The sequence below is a fragment of the Phasianus colchicus genome, chromosome 3 (genome assembly GCF_987193195.1).
Source record: "Phasianus colchicus chromosome 3, bPhaCol1.hap1.1, whole genome shotgun sequence".
Classification (NCBI taxonomy): Eukaryota; Metazoa; Chordata; class Aves; order Galliformes; family Phasianidae; genus Phasianus; species Phasianus colchicus.
In genome coordinates, this window is record NC_143438.1 from 53973674 (window position 1) to 54000147 (window position 26474).

Sequence of the window (26474 nt, forward strand, 5' to 3'; positions counted from 1 at the left end):
AAAAACCAAACAAACAAAAAAAAAAGCTTTTTTTTTTTTTTTTTTTTTTTGCTGCTCTTAGGACAGAGAACAACCCCTGCACTTCACTGTCTCTCCAGAGTGAGGACTTGAGGACTGAAGCTGCCTCACAAAAGGAAATCGGATGTAACAAGGAACAGTTGCTCTGCACATGCACTTCAACCTGCAATACCTGACAGATCTTCCCAACAATTCTCTAAAAAGAATCACACTGAAAGTGGCAGAGAAGAGAGAAATGAACACATTCAGGGTCTGAACGTTCCCCTCTTTTTGCTGATAGTGCAATGCCTGCTACACAGCTGCTATTCTTCCTTAACATAGTGCACAGTGTATTCTTGCTACCCACCAATGTCTAATTAACCAAGATGAATGGTTCCTAGCCACACAATTACCCTGTTTTAGCATCCTGAAGATTCTCATTACACTCATTTATTGGTCCTCATTAGTCCTGCCTGATTTAAAGACAGGATTTCTGAGATCTTTACCCTTTTGAAGATCAGTTCAACTACAGAATAACCGTTTTATAAGGATAAACTTTTCTGGCTACCCAAAGTTTCTTTTTAATACTTAAATCATTACTGCCAATACAGACAAATACATCAATAAAGTAGCATAAGTTTATTAGAGCCCCATTTTTTTTTTTCCTTCTAAAACCTAAAAGAAAGTTGCAATGATCCCTTAAACCCAATGAAAAGAAAAAAGTCTACAACCAGGAGGAGTAGGTAATACCTACTTTCATTATAGAAACAGCACAGAATTGTAAGAGAAAAATAAACACTTGATTCTTGCAAGATGGTACGTGTGAGAATGAAAAATCACTACATAGAAATTATAGCATAATCACTACATAGAAATTATAGCATGAGACTGTGAGAACAACTCAGCTACACTGCTTTCATAAATGGTAACTGCCACAAAAATGCTAGGATACGAATCTGGCTTAAGCAAATCCATTACACATTTTGCATTGCTGAGACTCCTGCCAATTCTATCTGTGCTCAATACAAGAGAGAAAAAGAACAGCTTCCTGTAGCTTCCTGTGTTACAGACCACGTGGATGACAATGAGGGGCCTGCATATGCTTCAAATGCTATTCAGGCAATTTCAACTACATGTCTCAGACATTCCTACATAAGACATATATATACACATATATCCCTCCTCTGCCAGCTCTTAGGGGTTATATCAGGGATGCAATGCCAACTGCACAACCTAAAAAATTAAGAATAGCTGTGTTAAGGTAAGACTAAAAGCCCTTTACCAAGCATGCATATGAGAAGTGCAAGAACTGTGCCAATAGAACAGTGTATCTGCAGAATACTCTCACAATTTACAGACATCATCCCACATCAAAGGTGGTGACTGTACCATCGCTTATCTTCTAAAAGCAAAGAGAATGTTCTCTGCTTCACACAGTGTTTTCTGTTTCTGTTTGCACCATATGTTCAAGATAAGGAGGAATGACATCCAAGTCAGCCTAATAGCTTCAGTATTTATATACAATGATATGTCCTTCAGAGGCTAGGTATTTCTACACAGTCTGTATAAACTTATGGAATGGATTTAGGTTCTTTCTCAGTATTTCAGCTGTTTTTTAATTTGTCCTAAAGGCCGACCCCAGAGCCTCATAGACAACTTTAAGATTATTCCTGAAGATGGAAACAGCTCCTTTTATCAACAAGCTACTCTCCTGATGGGATTTTAATGTGCAGAAGACCAAAAGTGAAACACCCACAAGGAAGGCGCAGTGAAGCAGGCAGTCCTTCTGACACAAGCCAATATTTATTATCCTGTTGGAATACAGGAAACAGAAACTCTGCTTCCAACTGGCCAAGCCAACAGAAGTGGCAACCTCCACACTATGCACTCGCTCCCTTTTCCTCTCCCAGCCCTTCTCCTCAACAATATAAACTTTGTTCCATGTTGGGAAAAAGACCTCCTTTCATAGTTATGCAGGATGCTCAAATATACAAGCTGAGCCTTGCCTTTGAGCTGCTGTTCTTTTTTTATTCAGCAGGGATGACAATGAGATGCTCTTGGCACTGTTATGAAGTCCACATTTTTGTCTGATAACTTACCTATTTTTTGATTTTTGATTTTCTGTCTATTCAGGTAAAAACGTAGCCCCACAAAAAAGCATTTTTAATAGAGCGTAATAGAGAGCATGGTTCAACACAAATAATGGAAATGAGGGAATATGGCAGAAGGGAATATTAACAGATAGCTATTGTGAGATGCTGGCTCAAAAAATACTAAGACAGCCCAGAAATATCCCCACAGAATTTGACCTTTTATGCAGCTGCACAGAAGAAAGTAAACAACAAATTACACTTTCTCAGATGTGTAAATACAAGTACTTAGAAGCAGTCTGTCACTATTTGAAAAGCTAGTCTGAACTAGATATTCCTCCTGTATTATGAAAGGCATCTAACATCAGAGTATTCAGATTTCTGTAACAGAAAGAGGAAGCTACTGTTTGTCACTCAAAATAAATAAATAGATAGATAGATACAGCACTAAGATCAACACAGATGATACGAAACATTAAATGCAGCAACAGTGATTATGTAACAGCACTTGGACAAGCTTTTTTAATTTCTAAAACTTGGGGTAGAATATGAAGTTCACAAACTATTCCAAGCCAGCATATTCTCATAGCATTAGAAGCATAAAAGCACACAGAAACAAAGCAGAAAGGCGTGAGTTTACTTTTCAGTGACGTAGCTGTGATGCACCAACTCTTTGGCAGAAACAGAAATATCAGTACAACATCTGCATAGTCTTGTCAATTTTTCTCACAGCTGATAATGGGTGAAGTACACCCTCAGTAAGTTTGCTGATGATGCGGAGCTGGGAAAAATGGCTGGCACCATTCAGAAAGGCTTTGCTGCCATTCAGTGAGACCTGGACAGGTTGGAGAGATGGGTGGAGAGGAACCTCACTCATGAGATTCAACAAAATCAAGCATAGAGTCTTGCACCCACCTGAGGAGAAATAACCTCATGCTTGAGTACAAGTTAGGGGATGACCTGCTGGAAAAGAACTCTGAGGAGAAGGACGTGGGTGTCCTGGTGGATGACAGGCTGGCCATGAGCCAGCAGTGTGCCTGCATGGCTAAGAAGACCAATGGGATCCTGGGGTGCATTAACAAGAGCGTGGCCAGCAGGTCAAGGGAGTTGATCCTTCCCTTCCACTCTGCCATTCTAAGGCCACATCTGGAGTACTCTATCCACCTTTACCTAAATTTCAGTAACATCTACCACTGGTTTTACCACGCACTGAGACAGAGACTCATATATTCCACTACTTTCATGTCACAGACTAAGATTTACCTGGATGCACGCAATGAATGGTGGGAAGTAAGAAAGGCTTGTACTAAGGAAATGATTGAAGTCCTTCAGCAGCTTCTGGATGATGACTTTTTTCTCAGAGAGAATTTTAGATTTTTCCACCTCATGAAAAATTCCACCAAACAAAGTGCTGAAAAGTTGCTTGGCAAATGTTGGATCTTTCTGTAAATTGTAAGAAAAGCAATACAGTCACTGAACTTAGCTGTGACATAGTAAAGTAATAATTAAATAAGAAACATGAGCCATCCTCTAACCTAGCCCCTACATAGATGCTTTTGGGAGTGGAAAAATTGCTCTGGTGTGGCCAGCTTCTATACTGGCAATTATTTCAGACTTTCTGTACAACAAATTCAAACTCTATCTTAATCCTTCTATATATACTGGAAGACATTGTAGGTTTCATGCCATAGTGTTGGCATGTCAGGGGAAAATTTACAGTTTTCACATATTCACAATTCCTGCTACAGTAATCAGAAACTCAGTATCGTCTTATGGCCAATGAAGAGGGCTTTAGGAAAATAAACAAAAAAACCCAGAAGATGTCAATGTGTGAGAAAATCCAGCCCCAAACATTGAGGAGCTAGTGGAGAGAGATACAGGCATATAGATAGTACCATCTGAGATTCAAAGGCATTTCTTCAACCCAGAAACATACTTGCAAATGTAATATAATCCCATACACTGTGGTCTATCACAGGACTGGAGTTAGGTCTAACTCCTGATCTCATGTTGTTCAGATAACTCATGATTGCACTACTTCTCCCCTTCACACAGAAATAAGAGACCATCAAAAGAAATTAAATACAAAAGATAATCAGGAATACTGTGACTTCTCAAACGTTGCAAAATATAAGTTCAGCTTATAGTTTCTGCCATTCCCAGATAAGAAAGGAATATTGGATCAGCTTTACTGACTCGTCTAAGTCCATCCACAGAACTTCACCCTTACTTTTACTACTGCACTGCAGCCATGTGAAAGAACAAAAATGATAGTTTTGTTATTATACAGTGAGATGTCCTTTCCCAATAATGTCTCTAAAACCATTTGTTTCTCAAGCCCAGGAACTCAGAGGCAAGAACAGCTGATATCCTAGATCCTCTGTGTTCAACTGCTCAGGTGAGGCAATCTACAAGGCATCTTCTCTCATCACTGTTCCTGTTAAAGCACAAAAAATGACATTTGAAGAGCAGACAGACCTGGGCGAGGCCCTGTAGAGGGGCAATGAAGCTGGAGTGTTCAATCTGGATGTCAGGAAGGTCTCCTACACGGTAACTTCTGTACAAAGTAACCTGGCCATCAAACTTCATCTTCAGCTCAGATTTCATCTCCTGAAATGCATTGCTCACGTTAAAGAAAAAAGTCATTAATTAGAAAGAGCTGTATCTAGACAGGACATTATAAGCAAGAGTATTTTTGTAGTGTTTTGTAAGTTTCTGCCATAATTATTAAACAAATACTTTAAAGGTGAAATATGGTTAAATGCAAAATAATCAGTTAAGAACTCCAAAGCCTCTTCCACAGAGTTACTTTAGTCATTTACTTTTAATTTTAATGTCCTGTAGTTCCTGCTTTCATACACGTAGTACTGTAATGTTTATTTTATTTATTTATTTATTTTAAACAGAGAATAATTACTTTCAAAAGCCAGTGAGCTATTACAGTGTAGTAAATTACTGCCTGCCAGCTGAGTCACACCATGCTGATGAAGGTTTTCAGAGCCTGGCCAAAAATGAGCAAAGTAACATGAGGTTGCTAAAGTGACTGTTTTATTTCACACAGTGGGATGGGAAGGGAAAGTAAGGAGGATGATTGGAAGAACTGCTTCCTAATAAACCAAACTGTAATAAAACTATTGTAAACTAGTGGTTACAAAGCTGTCTTGCCCATTGCTGAGGCTTGAAGAAATTCAATTCAATTGAACAAGAATTACTAATACATATAGATAAAATCCATCTCTTCCTCTTTATTTTTTTTCCCCACACCATGGACAGGCTATAAAGGAAATCAGCAGTGATTATAAAGCCCAGAATTTTACTTGTAACTCTTGCCTTTACCAGTTAAACTGGCAGACTATGGATGGATGCATACACTGATATAATGAAAGAGGGAAAGAAAAAGAGCTTGACTATTTTTAATTCTCTTTAAACATTTGGGATGCTGTCATTTCAGATAATTCTTATTCTGAGCTTGAAAGGGATGATTATCAAAAAAAACTTCCAAGAGAAATATCCTGGGAGAAATTAAGATATTAGGTCTCTGCTAAAGCCATCTCCAAATACTTTCTTGCTCAGGATCTCCTTTTTCCTGTTGACCTATGAGGTATGGTACTAACATAATGCACAGAGATCCATATGTGTTTATGTGCAACAGATCTCTTGGAAAGTTTAAGGGGTCTTGGCTACATTTATGGTCTCCTCCAGTCTTTTGGTGTGGAACACCAGATTTTTTTCATTTGTTTTTGGACTGTCATAGTGAACATGTTTTTTTTAAACAGGTTCTTTCTCTTGCAGAGTAGGAGGAAAGGGGAACTTTGGTCTATAAGTAAATAAACTGACAAAAAAAATAGGTGTTTGTGTGATACTTCCAGACATAGGTTCAACTTACACAGCTGTCTGCAGCTGCAAAGAATTACAAGTATGTCTCAAAAATTAACTCTTAATCCTCGGTTCCTTTGTTCTTCTTAAACTGCTATCATTTTTGGACAATAATACATTTTATTTTAGTCACATGAACCTTTGAAAAACTGCTAGAGTCTATTTAAACTAATTATGAATATGTAACAACCAAGAAACCCACACAGCACCAAGCTTTAATAAACACTCAGTAAATGCATATTACTTACTGAGCTTCCTTCAGATTGAAAGTCCTCAACAGCTCACATTAGCCCATTGGCTGTATCACATTTTTGAGTTTACCTTCAGACAATGGATAAGTTTCTCTGCTTAGACTACTTCTGCAGAGTATTCTTACTTCAGGGTTTCTAGTTTTTGGGATGACAAGCATAAAGAGCTTCTACTGGGAACATCTCCTTTTGCTACCAGGGATTCCATCACTTAAAATCACTTTGTGCACACTGAAGAACAGAAGTGTTATCTAGCTCTATTCTTCCTCCTGTTAAGTATCATCACATAGATCTTAGCACAAAAATAGCACAATTTTTAAACAAAATCTCTTAAAGCTCTTACAGTAGCAACCAGTACCTTACACCTACCCTTTCTTCATCCAATTACTTCTAGAGATAAAGAACAAGACTGTAAATGGCACTGAGGCTCAAGGTTTTAAACTTAATTGAAATGACAAACCTTTTCTCTTTTCTGTTCAGCCGCACCTTTTCTAGCATAAATCAGACTGACTTTCTCTTGGTCCTTCAAGAAACGCCTCCGCAGTCTTAGAATTTCTGCTCGCTCATCTATACCTAGGCATAAAATGGAACAACACCTTCAGTTCTTTTGTCTCACAATTTAGCAATTCAGCAATTCTTAGTGCAATCCTACTTTTCTGCCATACTTTGTGCAGCTATCAACACACACTCCTGGAAACTGGAAACCAGATCTGTAAAATTCAATCTCAGATAGAATGGTAAAAGACTGTCAGCCAAATAAGTGTCAAAGACGGCCAAAGTGTAATGTAGAAATTGCACTGTAAGGTCTACACACCTTTAGTTTTGCTGTCCACTTTATCTCCAGGTAAACTCAGCCTTTTTTTCCCAAAATCTGGCCCCACAGGTTTAAAGGCTGCTTGTTTAAATTTTTCACTCCGTTTGTTAACTAACAGCATGGATGAAGACAAAGACTCAGAGGAAGAAGGAACCGTATACTCTGCCAAAGTGTCAATGCTGTTTCCAGTTAGCCAATTAAAAGAACTTCTACCACCTGTAAAGAAAAAGAGCAGAAGAGTAACACATCAGCATAAACCAAATGTAAACTTTTACAGAGCACATCAATTTCCTCCCCTAGAAATATAACTCCCAGTGTTCATAAGCAGAACGGATTGCAAGAAACACTTTTACATTAGGCAGAACATTAAAGGTGTATCAGACCAATAAAAATGTGAATAAGTCTTTTTCTCATTAAAAAATAAAAGCACTTAAATACTAAGTATTAAGTGTACTTACACTTCTGCATTAAAAATTCACATGCAACAGGAATGAAAAGAATGGAATCATTCTTACAGTAAGCAACAAGATTTCAGAGGCCCCAAGTCTGGACTTACTGACATTCTGTGTAGGTGTAAATTCATATTGCCTTTGGGTAGCTCTCACTCGACCACCCACTGACCCAGAAACGGAAAGGGATCTTTCTTGTGATGAATTCCTGTTAGTACTCTGTGAAGCCTGAGTCTCCACAAACATAGGTGTGAGCATAGTACTTCGATAACGCCAACTGGAATCAATTACAAAGTCCTATAAACATACACAAAAATTAATAGAAACAGTAAGAGTGGAGGCTTTTTGCCTATGAAAGACAGGACAGCAGAATGGAAGTACAGAATCTAAAACATTAACCCAACTAACTTGGGCAAAACTTGGGTATTAAAAAAAAAAACAAACAACACAATTCCTCCCCATAGCTCAGCAAAAAAGCTTGCTGAAATTTGGACTGGTTAGCTCAAGATTAATTCATAAATTTGCCATGCATAACCCAGCACTGTTACAGGTGTTAACTATTAATTCCAAAAAGCACTTTCAATGGTCTTCACTCTGTTCTGGTCAAGCAGCAGCTACATTAGGGACTGGAATTTGTCACATGGTTGCACAGATGATAACACACTACTACTTACCTGAAATTTGCATTCAGATAGAGGGTGCTCAAATATTTTTCTGGAATAATCTGGGCTTTTGCTGGTCATTTCAAGCAGAAAATTTGTGATCAGACTCAAGTACTGTGTTTCAATCTTGGCAGAATATAAAGAACTTAACAACATCAACATACGATCAAGAATATTTGCAGGTAATCTTGTCTCGTCACTCCAAAAATTCCTAACAATTAATCTGTAACAGTAAGAATGAGTAACTTAATTCCTTATCTGCAAACAGAAAATGCAACATTTCCAAAAAAGATCAATTTTAAATAAAACAATAACATAACAACGTCAACAATTAAACCTTTCAAACCATGGATCTTCCGTTGAGTTACATGGACTTGCACATTCGTCTCCCATGCTTTATGCCATTTAACTGATATTATAAAGGTTTACTCAAAAAATAAATATTTGTATTGTTTTCCTCTCAAGAAGTGCTATGGGTGATTAAGAACAGATCTCCAATCTTCTGCTTCACTAAAAAAAAAGTTAAAGAGATTCAACATCCTCCAACACTGAATCTATTTATGCATCTGTGTATAGCAAGAGCCTTATTCAAAAACTTCAGAAAGTTAATGCAGAATTAGGACCAACCCAGTCAAACAATTTCTCCATGGCTTAGAAATTTGCTGAATAGTTCTGTGATTCACCATAATTCAGTGTGAAGCTATGGGACACAATTTTATAAATTAACTCATTGCAAGAAAAGGAAGTAGCATTATCTTAATGTCACACTTTCATATTAAAATATCTTAAAACATCTAATTATTGTTTCTCATATTATAAACAAAGGAGGAGCAATTTAAGGACTTATTACTTCAGTCATCACAACACTGTTTACTCACTGCAGTTCAGCATTCTCATCAATCAGTCCCTGAAGCAGGATTTCTTTTGCCAGTCCGTGCACTTCCTGAGAATCATCATCTGCTTGGCTTTCTGGATCACTGACATTAGGAGAAAAATGTCTCTTAATGACTTCTCACAAAAAATGCATTAAAGAAAAAACAAGCAAGAGGACGAGGATGGTGGAAGAAAAGGAGGAACTGCCCTTATTAATATAAAAAGTCTCAACTTGGCATGACAACACTTTTTTCATAATATGTGGTCTTCATTTCCAGAAGTGGCTTGTCTCTCCACCATTTAGAAAAATAAAAAGTCAGAAAGCTAAAAAATATGTTGTTAGGTTTTTATTATAAAGTCCCAGCAGAAGTAATGCTGAGTTAGCAAGGTTAAAAAAGAGTAAGATCAGTGGCATCTTTTCCCAAGTGACACTGCAGTAAAATTGCCTGCATGTTCTTCACTAAAATCATCCATTCTAACAGTAAACAGTTATCTTGGGCAAAAACATAGAACAGAATCCAACCAAGACAGAGGATACAACAGCACGCTCTTTCAAGAACACACTGTTTTCTAAGTCAAACAAAGAACATCCTCACATCACCAGATTGAACAGATTCAGATCGTGCCAAAGTGCCTTAATACAACTCCTGACTACAATCAAATTTCTATAGCATACAATTCTTACTACAGCTATAAACACTGCCACAAGAAAAAAAAAAGTGAGAGCATCAGACTAAGACTTCTTACACCACTGTGCTGTGTTGATGCAGTATTCTAGTTCTGGGCTGAAGTTCAGGTCCAAGTCTTTGTCCCTTAGTTTAAATTATTAAATCACCATGAAAGAAGGTCTGAGGCAACCCACTAGAGCCATTTGTTTGAGAACTAGAAAATCCCACATAGAAGGACATAAAATTGGAAGACAATGTTAACAGATGCTTTCAAACCACTGAAAGACAACTGCAGTGAATACATACCTGTAATTATCATAAATCCACATCAGAATATCATACATGCGCTGTCGACATATTACAGAAGGGTGAGAAATGAACCCTGTCACTCCAGGAAGAAGTTCTTTAAGTTCTGGTGGTTTCAGTGTAGACAGCATCTTGTATATTATATCCAAACAAACCCTTTGTCTTTCATCATCCCTAAAGTTGAGAAAGGGAGAGAAAACAAAAATTAAAGATTATTACCTTCTTCTCTACACAGAGAAGATCAGCTTAGATTTTACCAATATCTGCTTTCATGTAAAGAGCTTCATGTAAAATACTGTAAATACTTTTGAGTTCAACCTAGAAGTAAGAATAAAACTAAAGCAATACATACTAAAGATGAAATCCATACCCTAGTGAATAGGAGTTGATGTTTCACCTTAATGATATATAGGTGGGTTTTTTGTTGTTGTTTTTCACATTGAGTTAACTATCTTATACTTAACACTCAGATTCCATTTGCTCAAACAATGAGAGCAATAAGCAAAACCAAACGTGACCCCCAAATGCATCCAGAGGTATAAACTTCTTGTGGCCACCACAGGCAATGTTATCAAAAGGCTCACACTACTTATTCATGCTTGTAGCCATGTGACCACTTACCTGTGTTTCATGATCTGGATGAAGTCTTTACTCTTTAACTGCAGATAGAGATCAGGTATTTCCTCCGCTCGGCACATAATTACTTCCAGACAGTAGTTTTTCATCACACCATGAAGTTTTGGTATTAAGAAGAATACTGCATTCATAAACCTTAACATGAACATAAGCCCATGAAGAATAGCAAGATAGTTTCTATTATTCCTCTAGATCTACAATGAATTCACCATGTAAATTATGACATACCTGTCGGCAAGAGGAGGAAAATTCTTAACAACTTTATTCAAGCATATTATAAACTTATCCTGTTGGGAGTTCTGATGATGTTTTAATTGTTTTATGACACAATCATAAACTGGATCTTCAAGTATCTGAGAATTAGAAAGACAGTATGACATACATAGCCATGAAACCCAGAACCACATTAACAACACACGGTACTGTTGCTGTACTGTTTGTTTCTACTGCACTTTGCTTCACATTGACCTTACACTGCTTCACAGCTGTCCTACAGTAATGACTAGCTGAAACACAACTGCTTCACAATGCCTTTCTAAGCTTTCTTTGGCTTTGAACCAAAATCTTAAATTTGAAATACAAGCTTATATAAATAGTAACTATTGAGTATGGTAGATTTCCAACTAGTGAATGTAAGAAAAAGGCATTTTTACTGAAGATGTTTAGTGAATGAAGCAGCAGGCTTCACTAAGTGTCAAATAAATTAGCTTTGAATAGGATAAAATATTTCAACCATCTTTGCTACTTTATGCAAAACATTGCTTTAATAGAATTTGAAAAACTATGGGAGAGGATGTTGCAGGAATTCAGTTTAGAAAAATATGCTCTAGAAACTGTAGAAGAACAAATAGAATGCAATTTAGTGGGGAATAATGCAGAAATATCCTGTGAGATTGGAGTAATAATACACCGAGCCAATAAGTTGGTATTTCTATAGTAGCAGCTGCAGAATGATATTTAGGAGTTCATAAGCCTGGCAGCATTGTATCTTTTTTTTCTTTCGCATAAATCCCAGCACATATCCAACATTAGCTCTTAGAATATACATTGCCTATTGCTTTTAAAAGTAGGCAATGGGCTTCTTTTGTGCATAAATTTGCCTAATTTCTTTCTGAACCTGCTGATGCTACCTACCTCCACAACTCCCTGTGATAACTAACAGTTCTGTTAAGAGATATTTCCAGTATCTGTCTCAAATTGATTTCTATGAACATCAAGCACTATCTCTTGGTGCCAGCACTATAAAATTGAGCGAGTAACTGGTTTGCATTCATTTCACCCACACTCTAGAAAATAAGTGGATTCATTACCCACGAGAGCTCTAAAAGCCCCAAATTAAATATAGTAGCCTTGAATCTTACATCAAAACTTGTCAGTTACTAAACATTCTCAGACACAGATGTTCAAAATATAGCCCCAAACCTTCCAACTTTTAATTTTCTTTTTAAATCAAAAAGTGATAAAAACAAGAAACTCCAAAACTTTAAGATGTACACACACAAGTGTACACAGGAGCAGAACAAAGCCCGTTCACCTCTAGCTCCAAAACAACAGGGTAGAAACTCAGCTCTTAGTTGATCTAAAGCATTTTTCATTTGAGTTAATTAGTTAACCTTTTAATCTGTTGGACAAAGGCTGCTGAGTTCTAAAACCATAAATTTTTGTAGCTGAACTGAGCAGCCACATATTGTAAATATGTAAACATATTTAAAGACAGTAGTAGTCACACACCTAATACAGTTACTTACATTTTGTCTCTCAGCTATATACTGAAGAGCAAGTCCCAACACCTCTGCTGCAGCTGCATAAACTTCTTTATACCTTAATAAACCCATGTTACTGATCAGAGCCTGAAAATACCTAGCACAAAAAGCAGACGTGTTATAAGCCACCACTCCCGCATTTGCTTTTACACTGAAAAACTTTTGAGCTGTCTAACAGCACAATGACTACTTTCAGAACAGATCAATATGGCTCAATACTGATTCCCACCTACAGTGTCTCAAATCCTTGCTTTGGCAGTTCCTGACTCTGTTAATTCCCATGAAATTGCAGTCCTAGGTCTCACTGTAATAAAGCCTACATCCTTCTCAGTGTTTTCCAAAATAAATTAGCTCTGCATTTCATAGATTCATACGATATCTCAAGTTGATGATTCTTGTGTATCCCTTCCAACTCAATCTCTTGATTCCACATAGGACCACCCAAAATTCAAACCATATGTCTTTCCTCCAGCAGTTCGGGGCTGTGCCCACTGCCCTGGGCAGCCTGATCCATGCTCTCTGCCCTCTGGTGCAGACCCTTTCCCTCATCCTCACCTGACTCTCCCCTGATACAGCTCCATGCTGTTCCCTCTGATCCTGTCACTGTCAGCAGAGAGCAGAGCTAAGCTCTGCCTATACTAGTGCTGCTAGTATAGGAAGGCCTTCTACTCCCTGTGAGTAGCTGCAGCCACCATGAGGCCTCCCCTGAGCCTCCCCTGCTTGAGCCTGAACAAACCAAAGCCACTCCTCACACACTTTTTTCCTCCAGACCCTTCACCATCTTGGCAGCCTTTCTCTGAATGCTCTCTAAAACTTCTATGCCCTTCTCATATTGCGTGCCCAAGCCCACACCTGGTGCTAGAGGTGAGGCCACACAGGGCAGAGCATAGTGGCACAATCCCTTCCTTTGCCCATTGTGCAGTGCTGGGCCAGATGCACCCGAGGGTACAGTTGACCCTTTGGGCTGCCAGGGCAACTGCTGACTCACATCACACTGCATTAAGACTAACAGGCCTGTAATTACTAGGACTTTCTTGTCCTTCTTGAAAACTGTGATGACATTTGTCAGCTTCCAGCCAAGTGGGACTTCTTCCTGTTCTCAAGGTTACTGAAAAATAATTGAGAGAGGTCTCACAATGACATCAGCCAGCTTTTCATACCTTGGGATGAATCCCATCAGGCCCCATGGACTTATACGCATAAAGCCAGAGCAGCAAGTCCTGCAGAAGTTTGGAGCTGGCTGGGAATTTACCATTATTGCAGTCAGGGTCTTCCAATTCAGGGCTCCAGGGATTCCAGAGTCCATTGTCAGTGTTGTAAACAGGCAAAGAAGGCATTAAATGTCTCTGCTTTATGTGTGGTCACCTCATAAGTCGGGACAATCTCATCAAGTAATGGAACAATGCTATCTCTGGTCTTTCTTTTGCAGTTAACATATTTAAAGAAGCCCTTCTTGCTGCTGGCCAGCATCCACTCTAATTGAGCTCTGGCCACACAAATTTTCTCACTACAATAGCAACCAGTATTCCTGGTTGCTGCAGTCCTCCCACATTGCCTGATCTTGCTTCCAGTGTCCACACACATTCTTCTTCCACCTAAGCTCTGGAAGAAGTTTGCTCAGCCAAGTCAGCGTACTGCTCTGTCTGCTTAACTTTCAACATCAATTCACATCTTGTGAACTAGTTCCCAACCAGCCTAAAGTCTGCACTTCCCACATCCAGGGCTAAATGTTTGATAGTATTGTTCCCTTATCACCTCAACAACTTCATGGTAGTACAGCCAAGATGGACACTAGTCACTACTTTACTTACAAAACTTCCTCCGTTAACAAGCAACAAATTGAGAAGGGCACATTTCCTAGCTGGTTCTCTTAGTACCTGTACTAAGGCAGTATCACCAAGTTTACAGATAAAAAAGCACAGCGACAGACAATAGTAAAGGGATGATGGGTCAAAAAGTTCCCAATAAATGAACAATATAACTCCAATATTTTATGCTGACAAGAGTTGCTCTCTTAAGCTTTTAAGAAAATTTGTTCTTCAAAGTGTTTGCATTTCTCACCTGACACGATCTATTTCACACTTCAGGTCATAGGGAGGTAAATTGTTAGCTAGAACAATTCCCAGCAGCTGAATTCCCACTGAGTTGTCCTTTGTATCAGGATCTCCACTAGAAAACTTTTCAAATATTAAGCTGATGGATAAAAAACATAAAGGTAATTTTATACACACACACACACACACATATATATATATACACATATATATATATATTTGACAAACCCCAAATCACTCAATCACTTTCTTTGTACATGTATATTCACACACACAACCCAAAAACTCTATAGAAAACAAGTGCACATATATGTATACACGCATGCGTATGTTCTTCCAGCAAAAGTAGAAAGCAGAAATAAAAACTAGCTTCAGAGAAATCTTCACAGATTAGAAATCGTTAGCCTACACAAATTCTCCAGCTCAGAAGCACATCAAATCCTAAAAGACTGACATAGAATGCACTAATATTCAGTAATAATATATTTCAAACAAAAAGTAAGTCTTTCTAAAGACTATTCTTGCTTTTGTTGCTTGTTGTGATTCTCTACATGTTCTCTCTCTTTGTTTAAACAAATTATGTTTCAACTTTTGGAGAGTTCAGTTCTGAAGTTTTACTGTTAATTCTAGGGACAAAAAATTTACAGTTGCAGCTGAATTTACCTTGTTAACTGCTTTGATAACATTCAACTAATACTCTTGAAATATTGACAAAGTAAAGATCCAAACTGCTTGCCTGTAAGGTATGGAGAGACAGTTCTTCCAACACTCTATAACTGTCTTTATGATTTCCAGATTGTGTCTGAACACAGCTCGTTTCTGATGAAAGGCATTCTTCATCAAGAATTCAAGCAACCTGTTAGCCAAAATCTCATCCTTAATATTCCCCTGCAATGAATGGAAGCAAGAATAAACATAGCGACTCCAACATAAAAGCATAAGTTCTGCTTCTTCCAAATAAGCAAATAAGCTGTTTTTAAAGTTAGTATCTAAATGAAACAGTGGACCGATGTAGAAAATGATTAGAAGTGCATACTAATAAACTTACTCATTATTTATCAAATAGCCATTAGAACAGCAAAAAATAATTTTTACATTTCCTTACTTTGGGAGTAGTTACACTCGTCCAGGAAAGAACAGTAACTGCTATTTCCACTACCATATAATGAATCCCTTCGCCTCCATTATTGCCAGAAACAACAAGCTGCAGCATTGGACCAAGCCATTGCTTTGCATAGGGTCGGAAAACCTTTGGGAAGAGAGAAAAAAAATAAATAAAAGTCAAGGACAACATACAGAGTATCCAATTATTTAATAACCTGTTCAATAATTATTACAAGTGAGACTGCTAAATCAATTTCTTAGCATTTTGTTTAGCCTAGCCTGAAATTATAGCAAAAAAAACCAACAAACTTAGAGTAACTTTAAAATGAAAGGCCTTCCTAACAATATTCTTCACTTCTGCTTAAAAGAAGCACTTTTCACAAACTTTCATGTGAAGTTGTAATTATTTCAGTAGGGCCCCCATAATACAGCTCTGTAGGAGCACTACATGCAAAAAAATCTGTCCCTATAGAATTTGAAAAAGTATGCCACTCACCTGCTCTTCCAAATCTCTATTTCAGATACTTTTACTGAGAAGCATTAAGTAAGTATTAAGGTTTCCTGAATTCTGAAATCCAGTTTTGTATTTTGGATTCAGAATATTTCAAACATTATTCTTTAAAATAAGTGTCTAGAATAGGAGTAGAAAAATTAGAGAATGTTTTTTTCTCAAAGTCACATTCCGTTATATACCTTAGACATAGGTTATAACAAAGGTTATACCTTTCTGCAACTAGAACATCATTTAGCTCTATGGGTTTCCAGAAGACTCATCTGTGACCATTCAAATCACATTGTGTTTGCCATCTTTGTAGGAATAAATAATCAGCCATACCCCTTAACCAGTATCAATGAATTAGTTACTTATAGTTTACAAAAGATGCATGTTATGGTTACACTCTACTTCTAGAAATAGTTATTAGAAGAAAATTCATTTATTTTATACTCCAAATACTGGCACTACTTCGATTCTTGGGCTATGAACAAGTTCCCTTTAATCATGACAAACCATTAAATTTGAATCTCCTCCAAATGTCTCAGTTGATAACATATTTTACCACATAAGAGCAATGCAGTTGATAATACAAGCTATTATGTTAACAGAAAAAAAATAGGAAAAAAGAAATTACTCACATCCTCGGTATTAACAATAAGTTTTGCTATGAAGAGGCGAATATTTAATGGCACTGACGGATTTCCTAACTTACTATGCAGAAATTTCATCCAAAGAGGAAGGTCTACAGGAACCATGCCCTGAAATTAAAAAAAAAAAAAAAGCAAAAATCAATTCATCTATTAAACAAAACAGGCTTACCACACCAAAAAAACCCCCGCCTCAGCACATAGGTATAGACATGAAAATTGCAAAATGGAGGAATTCAATCACAACTTCATTGTTTTAACTAGTGAAACAATGCCAGATTTTTGGTTCATACTGGCCTCTTCCACTTTGGGTGTGATCTGGTTCCTCTGCATATGCTTAATCAGAGTGGTCATTGGTGCCATACACTCATGTTGGTTAAGTTCATCCATCTCCAGTTCCAACTCGTCATTTAAAACCATGTATTCTGATGTCTCCTGAGAAAAAAAATTACTGCGATTAATATGTTTTCTTTTAAATTGTGATAATACCATGAGTCACTCTGATCTTTTCAATATGACAGATTTGACTGTACACTCAATCTGCAACAGGGAATAAATCAGATTCATTGTTCAAAAGCCTCCCATATCGATATACCACCTATGCATTGTTTCCACTTTGTGTGCCTAGGGATGTTAGTTTCATATTGCTCTGACATTATGATCTGCTAGTATAGGTGGGGCAACTGCTGGAAGCAGGAAGAGTTCTGAAGCTCACAGAAACAATTTGATTTCACAGTTGAAGACTTGGAAAAACAGCACTTAACATCTTCCAACAATACTTAAAGACAAGGTGCCAAAACAGAGATACAAAATAACTATGTAATAATAACAACAATCATTTAGTCTATGCATTTGATAAAGCCAGCTTGGACAAGTGTCCTTGAAAACTAAAAGACATGGGGAAAATGGGTGCCCAAGAGCAAAACAGAACCATCACAGGCCACTCCTGAGTGCACACAAAGTCAAAAGCCACCTTTTAACAACTCTGTTGGCTTGTACCACTCAGCCTTAGAAAACCATGACAGGGCATGGCTTTTCTCCAACTTATAGTGCAGAGAAAAAGAGAGGAAGAAAACTGACAGAACACAGCTTGAGCCCTCTCCCTCATCTGAAGAAAACCACCCTCAAGTAGAGCAGAGGCTCTTCAACTTAGGCACCTTTAAAGTTTATAAGTGATTAAGTTTGTTATTTGATACATCTTCTAAGCAACAGCTGAAGAACAAACTCAGTAAGAGTAACAACAAATAAGCCTTGCTCCACTTTACTAACCTCAGTAAGAACACCCAGTTGCTAAAAAGCTTAAAACTTCTACACATAGCACAGAAGTCACTAAATTACCTTTCTCCTGAAGTGAGCACTGCTAGCTGCAACATCCTGGGAGCTATAAGAAAAACCTTGGACTCCAGTAGAAAAATCAAACTGACTCATTTCCTCACTCAAACTGCTATCCATCATGTATGATGCAGAAGCTAAATACTTGGGTTCATCTAAATAGGAAAAAGAATAGACCATTAATCAAAGCAATTACAAACAAACATGCCTTTACTGACCACTGGGATCTGAGAGTGGATGGGAATTGGTTGCATGACAAAGTACAGTGAATGCTTTTACTTGCTCCTGATACTGTAGAAGCCAATTAGCAGTGCATCAATAAATAGTGTATGAAAGGTAAAAGATAAGTTTTTTCATAGTCATACATGAATTACATACCCTGACCATCATTCCATGCCTCTCTGGCTTCTTTTCTAATAGCAATGTATCTTTTCTTCCTTTCAAGGGGAACCTAAACAGTAGAAAGAAATAATTTCTAAATTACTACTATTTATTTATTTTTTTTAATTTACAGTGTGACTTCTCAAAAAATGATCCAAATCATATAATTAGCAATACAATTCCACACTATAAGTGGTGATTATTAAAGGTACCGTGTAACAGCTGAATCAATTATTTCTACAGTCATTCAAAACCAGACTAAAGCGTGCTAAACAATACACTGAAGTTATGTGCACTGAAGGTTTGTTCTGAATATGATGTCCACATTTCCTTCAGAAAAAGGTAATTTTAAACAGAGGAGTACTCCGTTGTTTTCTCACTTCCTCCCCATGTGACTAACAACCAGTTCAACAGTGATCACACTGTTAAGGATGTACTCATTTTTTTTCCTCAGAAATACAAGATCCCAGAACTTTCACTCACCTCAATTTCTACAGGAAACATGTACTGACGCTTCAAGTCTATCAAGTTTTCAAAAATCAGCAAGTTCTGCAAACCAAAGAAAACTTGAAAACATTGAAGTTATAACTGTGCACTCAATAACAATTGCTCTGACATTTTTCTTGCTTCTTGTAAAAGTTCGAAGTACAGAAAAAAACAGCCAGTTCTGTTTTAAATCAATATTTAAAAAAATTTTGCTACTCAATTACTTAAGAATTTAAAGCACTGGCAATGCACTCTGTAAAACGGATTTCTCTTATTCATGTATATTTCAAGCACTGGAAAACTTCTTAGATGTTTTCTTGAATATTAGAAAATTGAGCGTGGAGAGAAAGTGATAAATCTATCCCTACTTCACCCACTCCCAACAGATGTCAAAGCCTTCATCAACAATTCAAATGACATGAAGAGGAAAGAAAGTCAACAACTACTACCTCACTGGGTAGTTCATTATATAATTGCCTGTCATTCAAGTTTGAATCTTTGATTTACTGACATCTGACAAGTAACATCTCTTCATGTTTCATGCTCTGAAAGCTTTCTAGCAGCAACAATGGTTTCTCACCTTTTCTGATTTTTCTGTAAAGAGAAAGCCTTGATAAAATTTACTTTCAGTGAAGACACAACTAATAACAGCAATAGCACAATTATATGCTGCACAATGATACTGTCTCCTCTTCTCCAGCAGCTGACTCTCCCCTGCCATGTTTTCTGTAAATGCATCATAGCACAACCTGAAAATAAGAACAGGCAAAAATGGAAATGTAAACACCAAAGTCTTTGTTGCTTTTTTTTTCCTTCTCTTTAATAAGGAGAGGCCTTCCAACAAAAGACAGAATCAACAGAATTTCAAGAGATCTATATCACTATAGCAGTATTAGCATTAAATCATAATTTAACCATTCACCAATGGCGCAGCCAACTTCCACTGCCATCTTCAATGTCAAGGAGATGGCAGGGTATTTTCATAGAAAATGAAGATACCTTTCAACTCATACACAAACAAGTCTTGTGTCTCTTTCCCACCAACTTATCAGTGGACAAGCATGCTGAGCTACGCTATGGATGAGCCAGACAAAACTAGTTTAGATAACATTTTTAATAGGTCTTCTGCCCATAAGCACCTATAAATCTTAAGCAAATCATGGACAAAAAAAAAAAAGCTTGTAAGTCCTTTTAGGTGCATTATGATTCTGTCCTAAGTGTTTAAGAATACTTAAACTGAAATTTAAAGGGAAAGAACCATATTGAAAAGCTAGAAAACCAAAACAACTGGGAAAAAGGGGAGGTAGAAGTCATTCTGACATAGGATTGTAGATTATAACAGCTCAGGTTGGAAAGGACCTTAAAGATCATCTAGTTCCAACCCCCATGTTCAAGATTAGTTTATCAAATATAAAATTAAATACTGAGTATTCTACTTTAAACCAGAAGTTACATAGCAGATTGCGTTCATCTTGACCAAGTCACACTTCTGCTTAACATGACATACCTAAAAGAGTATCTACCCAAAATCTAATCAGAAATTGAACAGAAATACAAGGAGAAAAAATCTTACTTTATTAGTGCCTTGGTAAGTTCATTTCCTTCTACACTTGCAGAACCACGGTAAGCTTGGTTAATTTTAGAGTCCTTGGAGTGAACATCCTCTTTCGAAAGACGTATATACATCACTTCCAGCAGCTTGTAATAACACATTTTCTTGGTGATTTGTGTATCAAAAACACTTTCATTGGACTGAAAACAAATAAGCAAAGACTGAGAAAAATTTCCTAGATTTTGACCTTGCTAAGGAGGTCCATGGTTACTCCAGTTACTGCTAAATAGCTTCAGATTACTTTTATCTTCTACAACAATAACTTAGAAGTTCAGAGTTTCTGAGTAAAACAGTTATTAAAACTATGTTGATCTGTTTATCAGGTCTGTCAGTTTGAATTGTCTGTCGAGAAATAACAGCAATTTGTGCAACTTGAAAATACCTTAAGTCCTTTACCTCAACAGGAGCCAAAAACACAGAACATCCTTCCCCATGAAAATAAGGATCGACTTGTTTTTAAACACACATTTAGAAACAAAGATATATGTAACTGCTAAGCAGACAAAATAAAATACCACGTCCCTACTACTACCATTTCAAAAAATGTACCCATGGAATTTATGAGTTTCTTTGTGCATTTCACTTCAGTGCCAACACTTACAGCAGTAGATGTGTCTACATCTAATGTCTTCTTTCCAGAGCTTTGTTTATAATGACTACTATTAGAATACCTCCTGGGAACCTAAGACAAGATGCAAAGGAATGGCACAAAGCTGCACAAGGGAACATTCCAACTGAACATTTGGAATTTATTTATTTCCTTATTTTTACAGTGGGAGTGGTTAAACACTGGAACAGGCTTCCTAAAGAGGTGGTTGATATCTCATGTCTGTCAGTATTGTGGAGGCATTTGGACAACACCCTCAATAATATGCTTTAGCATTTGGTTAGCCCTGCAGCAGTCAGGAAGTTGGACTAGATATCTTTGTGTGTCCTTTCCAATTGAACTATTCTATTCTAAATTTGGATAATTTCAGCACCTTGTCTGCGCTGCTGCCTTTAAACAGATGAATCATAAAAACTAACAAGTGGAAGAGAACCTCATCAAAAGTACACACACAGACAAAAAAATCATTGGATTTAACTAATATGGATGATAAGAAACAACAAAAAAAAACGCCTATCTTCTGATTGTAGCCAAGACTCTTCAGCAAGTGATTAAAAGCACAGACCTTTCTCCAAGGGCTTACATTAAACCCAAGGTCTAATAACCCCCTTTCACAATGTATTAGTAGACTACCATTTTATACTTAAAAGTTAGAGTGGGTTTTGACAATACCTCAGATCTTTTTTTTGTTTTTTTTTAATACAGATGATTTTTCAGCTATACAGAGAAGAAATGCAAACACGCATTAACTTCAAAGCAACAGAATCAAACCATGTTATGACGAAAAACTTCTGCAAGATAAAGAAAACTGGCAAAATTGAAAGCAAGTGGTTTCAACTACAGCATTTCAATCAAACCTAAGCAAAATGTACATAGAAACAGTCAACATTATGTTCCCCAATCTATTTATTTATAACTCATACCTTTGTAAACCTGGAATTAAGTGTATCCATAGCCTGCACTATAATCTTGCAAAAAAACTCTCTCAAAGCATCCAAGCTGCAGTGTGACATGAGAGTGAGGAGAGAGCGATCCACAAAAGCTTGACGGACAGTATTTGAAAGAAGGTCTTCATTCTGGAACATCTTGTGAACAGTGTCCAGCAGTACCACTTGTTTGTCAGCGCTGCTCCTGAATAAGATAGAAATCACAAGAAGAAAACTCATTCTTACCAGACTCCATTTGCGTTTTAAACCACTTCTGTCATTAAAATTATATTGCCTTTGTTCATACCCACTTCGGTATCCTACAAGACATGCAAGATCAGTTTGAAACTCTCTAAAGCAAGTCTCAGCTTCTTGCTCTCCAAGAAGTGGTATATTTGCTTGTACATCTCTGATGGTTTACTACAAAAGCCATCGCTACCTTTGTCAGCCTCAATCTAAAAAAAAAAAAATAATTAAAAAGAGCATCTGGTACACACAAAAGGTGGAGGCAAATGGAAAAAGATGAGGAAAGGTATTGTCCTGCTCCGCACTGGTATGGCCTCACCTTGAGCTTTGTGTGCAGGTTTGGGCACCACAGTATAAGGACTTAAGGCTATTACAAAGTGTTCAAAGAAGGGCTGTTCCAACTCGCAATATTCTATGGTTCTAGATGAATCACTGCTCTGAACAATTTTATAGCTAACACTCCAAAAAATGGGACCCTGGGCAGAAGATAAATTACCCCATATAGTACACTGCATACTTCAAAACAGTCATTACTTAATAGCCCTTCATAAATTGGAATGCTTGGTTTCTAGACTAAAGACCTGTTCTGTGGACAGAGTATGTTTTTATCAAAAACTTATCAGTTTGGAAACACTTTAATTAAAAAAGAAAAAAAAAGTGTTGTTCTATTTCCAAGAGAGTTGAGCAAATTAAGTTGCTGACAATTTGTTATTTACTTATGCGAGCACTGTGGTTATACAGTGATAGCAAAAATAGGTATTGCACACAACTACTACCTTCAAACTGCCTTCTGCCAGAATGAGCCACTTTACAGAAGGCATTACAGAATTTGTCCAGAAATTGGCAGTGTCATTTGTAAGTTGGTGCCACTTCAGAAATATTTTGGAATAGAGAAGACAAAAGTAACTACATGACTTAAATGTATTATGATGTTAACTATCATTGTTATACGAACAGAAAGGACATTTACATCATAAAAAATTCACTAAGACCAAGAGTAAAATGCAATGGACGAAAATTTACCTTCTGGAAATTCTTTTGAAGCTGGCTTGAAATAAGTCCTCCATAGAATGTCTATGGTCCCTACAGAGGACTTCTGTCATCAACTGCAACAACACTGGACTCTGAGACAACTCTAAAGCATCTAAAAACTGAAAAAAGATACAGCACAAAGTAAGGAGTCACATGGAATCAAGTCAATTCCATTTAACTTTTCCATATCAAAGAGAAGCAGATACTCAAGATATGCATATGTAATCTGCATATGTAAATTCAACAACTGGATAAAAATTTAACTAAGAACTAATAGCTGATTTCCTTAAGGGAACTGAGCTTATCTTTCTAATTCCAGACTCTGTGATATTTAAGTACACACCTATCTCTGCTATATATACATACATGCACACACCCCTATGTGATATATAGATAACTGTTTCAAGGCACAGTTCAACTAGGGCTCTAATTACATAATCATTTCTGAAAGACACTAACCTTCTTAGTGCAGTCCACATAGTTATTGTGCTTCAAGGTTCCTTTGGGAAACTCATCTGAACTCATAGGAAAATTGAAAGCTACAAGTTGATCAAGAGCATTCTTAAGTTCATTAAGTTTTTCTCCAGTCAAATTAGTGAAGAATGGAAGAATTATCACTGCCTGGCCCTGAAAAAAAGATAAAAAAGCTTTAAATTAAAATAAAATTATTCACTAATTACAAAGCATTTAAGGACGACAAAACAGTCAGCAATGGTTGTGCTTACTGATTCAAAGACTCAGAGAATTGAAAGATGCATCATGTAGCTGCTCTCCTTTAAGGTATTTCAGAAAAAAACCATCTTTGATCAATACTGAGTAGGAGTTAAAAGCTAATTAACATTCCCTGCCCAACACTGCCATATATTAGACTTCTGTGATAGTGGATGCTCACTTAAAAAAAAAAAAAAAAAAAAAAAAAAAAAAAAAAGCACCACCTAGCACCTAAAGCAAGGTTTATTTTGAATGCACAGTGAAGTTCAAAACTATCCACCAAAAGGTGGACTGACAGAGCAGCAACCATGCAAAACTTTTAGTCTTCTGGTCTGAAGCTCTAGCATCCACACAGCAACATGCCCTTGTGGCCAAGGCCAATGGTATCCTGGGATGCATTAAAAAGAGCATGGCCAGCAGGTCAAGGGAGGACATCTTCCCCCTCTACCCTGCCCTGGTGAGGCCACATCTGGAATACTGTGTCCAGTTCTGGGCCCCCCAGTTCAAAAAAGACAGGGAACTCTTAGAAAGAGTCCAGCAGAGAACACAAAGATGATTAAGGGCCTGGAGCTCCTCCTGTAGGAGGAAAGGCTGAGTAACCTGGGACTTATGGCTTCAAGCTGTGCCAGAGGAGATTCAGGCTGGACATTAGGAATTACTACTAGTCAGGCACTTGAATAGGCTGCCCAGGGAGGTGGTGGAGTCACCAACCCTGGAGGTGTTCAAGGAACATTTGGACTTTATTTTGAGGGACATGGTTTACTGAGAACTGTTGGTGATGGGTGGATGGTTGGACTGGGTGATCCTGTGGGTCTTTTCCAGCCTTGGTGATTCTACGATTCCATGACTCTTCAATCTGGAGAACAGAAGGCTAAGAGACTATCTCATAACTGTTTATCTGAAGTTTGGGAGGACTCTTCAATCACATGCAGTAATAGAACAAGGGGCAAAGGAACAAAACTGGACACAGGAAGTTCTATACTAACACAAGGAAGAACTTCTTTACAGCAAGACTGATGGAACACTGGAACAGACTGCCCAGAGACTTCGTGAAGTCTCCTTCTCTGCACCTATTTAAGACTCATCTGGATGCCTATGTGTTTGACCTACAGCAGAGAACCTGCTTTAGGAGGGGATTGGACTCAAAGAACTCTAAAGATCCCTTCCAACTCCTACAATACGGTGATTCCGCGTGATTCTGTCATCCTACAACTTCTACTATCAGTATGCAGTACTCTGTCTCCCTCTCTTGACCAAATCACATATAGCAGTCACTGGTCTCCTACAGAGATGGACCTTGGAATCATTGCCTGTTTATAATTTCACATTTAGAAAGTGCCAGTCTTTGCTAAAAGCCTGATTAACTGTCAACTCAAAGATGAACGCTTTAGAGTTGTAAACTATTTGCAATTGACAGTAAATTTAAAAAAAAAAAAAATGAAGTTACATTCAAAACAAAAGCACAGCATCTGTGACATTGCTTTCTGTCTAAAATACAAACAATTATTTACAATTTTTAGGAAGCTGAACAGGGAAATTAAAAAAATGGAAGTAATGTCCATCTGCAAACTAAGGTAAAAATTTAACTCTAATAACAGGAGACTTCATTAACCACTAACATTCTAATCTGGACAGATCAGGGAAGATACTTAAGTGAGCAACTTACCTTCAGATTTAAGCCTAAATTCTGATCAGTAAGTAGACTGGTATAGGTATCAAAAACAGCTGTAAACGCTTCATGACTGGTATTGAAAGAAACTGAAGAGTCTATCTGGAACGAAAGAGAAGTTCAAAATAAAGATTTGTTTCTGAACTAGTCAGAGAACTCCTTACTTTAGTTAACGATAGAAATAACCCATGTGCTGTAGAATTATGTTTCCAAAAATATACCGAATGAACAGAAAGTACATATGTTGTGATTCTGGTTTTAGAAGGACTATCAATAAGAATTCTAAAAGCCCCTATGCTGTACGAACAAGCTTAGGTGCTGGATATTTTCCAGTTCAAAAATAAATCAAGCTACATCTCAAAGCTAGACTTCCTATTAATCACTTTACTAGCAATGAATACAGCAGTACAATTCACAATATGTGTCCCAAAACATACCCTCAAAAAGATTCAAGTTGAAAATAATGACATCTATAATTTCAAATGTCCTCAAGTAAGTGAATATTTGTGCGTGTTTACACACAGCTACTTTTATAAGTTCCTAAAAAAATGGGCTAAGTAGATAAATTCTGTCTTCACAATAGAAAAAAACAACAACACTAAGCAAAACCCCAATGTAACCAAAGTTAGAGGTCCTAAAAATCAAAACCTTTCTGCACAATATTGATTTAGGTAGCTCTGTTGTGACTTTAGTCTGGATGCCAGCAAGGAAGAAGGAATGTTACCAGAGGCTGTTCATTTTCTAAGTTTACTCTCCATGCTTGTGTCAATTCTCCAGAAGGCAAGAAAG

The 26474-nt window shown here is 37.3% G+C and overlaps 1 protein-coding gene across 3 annotated transcripts in view; it reads right to left on the minus strand.

Annotated features, from left to right (window-relative positions):
* The window catches only part of PRKDC (protein kinase, DNA-activated, catalytic subunit), an 83014-nt gene that overhangs the window by 24224 nt on the left and 32316 nt on the right, over nucleotides 1-26474 (minus strand). For all 3 annotated transcript variants that reach the window (XM_031612940.2, XM_090137566.1, XM_090137567.1), the window contains 25 exons: nucleotides 25683-25787; nucleotides 23765-23932; nucleotides 23297-23424; nucleotides 22025-22232; nucleotides 20456-20634; nucleotides 19463-19631; nucleotides 18880-18945; nucleotides 18394-18466; nucleotides 18022-18170; nucleotides 16981-17118; nucleotides 16675-16794; nucleotides 15542-15685; nucleotides 15173-15324; nucleotides 14444-14575; nucleotides 12368-12479; nucleotides 10848-10972; nucleotides 10605-10754; nucleotides 9984-10157; nucleotides 9015-9113; nucleotides 8149-8359; nucleotides 7582-7771; nucleotides 7026-7241; nucleotides 6672-6784; nucleotides 4566-4697; nucleotides 3351-3530 (listed from right to left, as the gene is read on the minus strand). In XM_031612940.2, coding sequence (XP_031468800.2) covers nucleotides 3351-3530; nucleotides 4566-4697; nucleotides 6672-6784; nucleotides 7026-7241; nucleotides 7582-7771; nucleotides 8149-8359; nucleotides 9015-9113; nucleotides 9984-10157; nucleotides 10605-10754; nucleotides 10848-10972; nucleotides 12368-12479; nucleotides 14444-14575; nucleotides 15173-15324; nucleotides 15542-15685; nucleotides 16675-16794; nucleotides 16981-17118; nucleotides 18022-18170; nucleotides 18394-18466; nucleotides 18880-18945; nucleotides 19463-19631; nucleotides 20456-20634; nucleotides 22025-22232; nucleotides 23297-23424; nucleotides 23765-23932; nucleotides 25683-25787 — 3633 coding nt within the window. The remainder of the gene's footprint in view (nucleotides 1-3350; nucleotides 3531-4565; nucleotides 4698-6671; nucleotides 6785-7025; nucleotides 7242-7581; nucleotides 7772-8148; nucleotides 8360-9014; nucleotides 9114-9983; nucleotides 10158-10604; nucleotides 10755-10847; nucleotides 10973-12367; nucleotides 12480-14443; nucleotides 14576-15172; nucleotides 15325-15541; nucleotides 15686-16674; nucleotides 16795-16980; nucleotides 17119-18021; nucleotides 18171-18393; nucleotides 18467-18879; nucleotides 18946-19462; nucleotides 19632-20455; nucleotides 20635-22024; nucleotides 22233-23296; nucleotides 23425-23764; nucleotides 23933-25682; nucleotides 25788-26474) is intronic.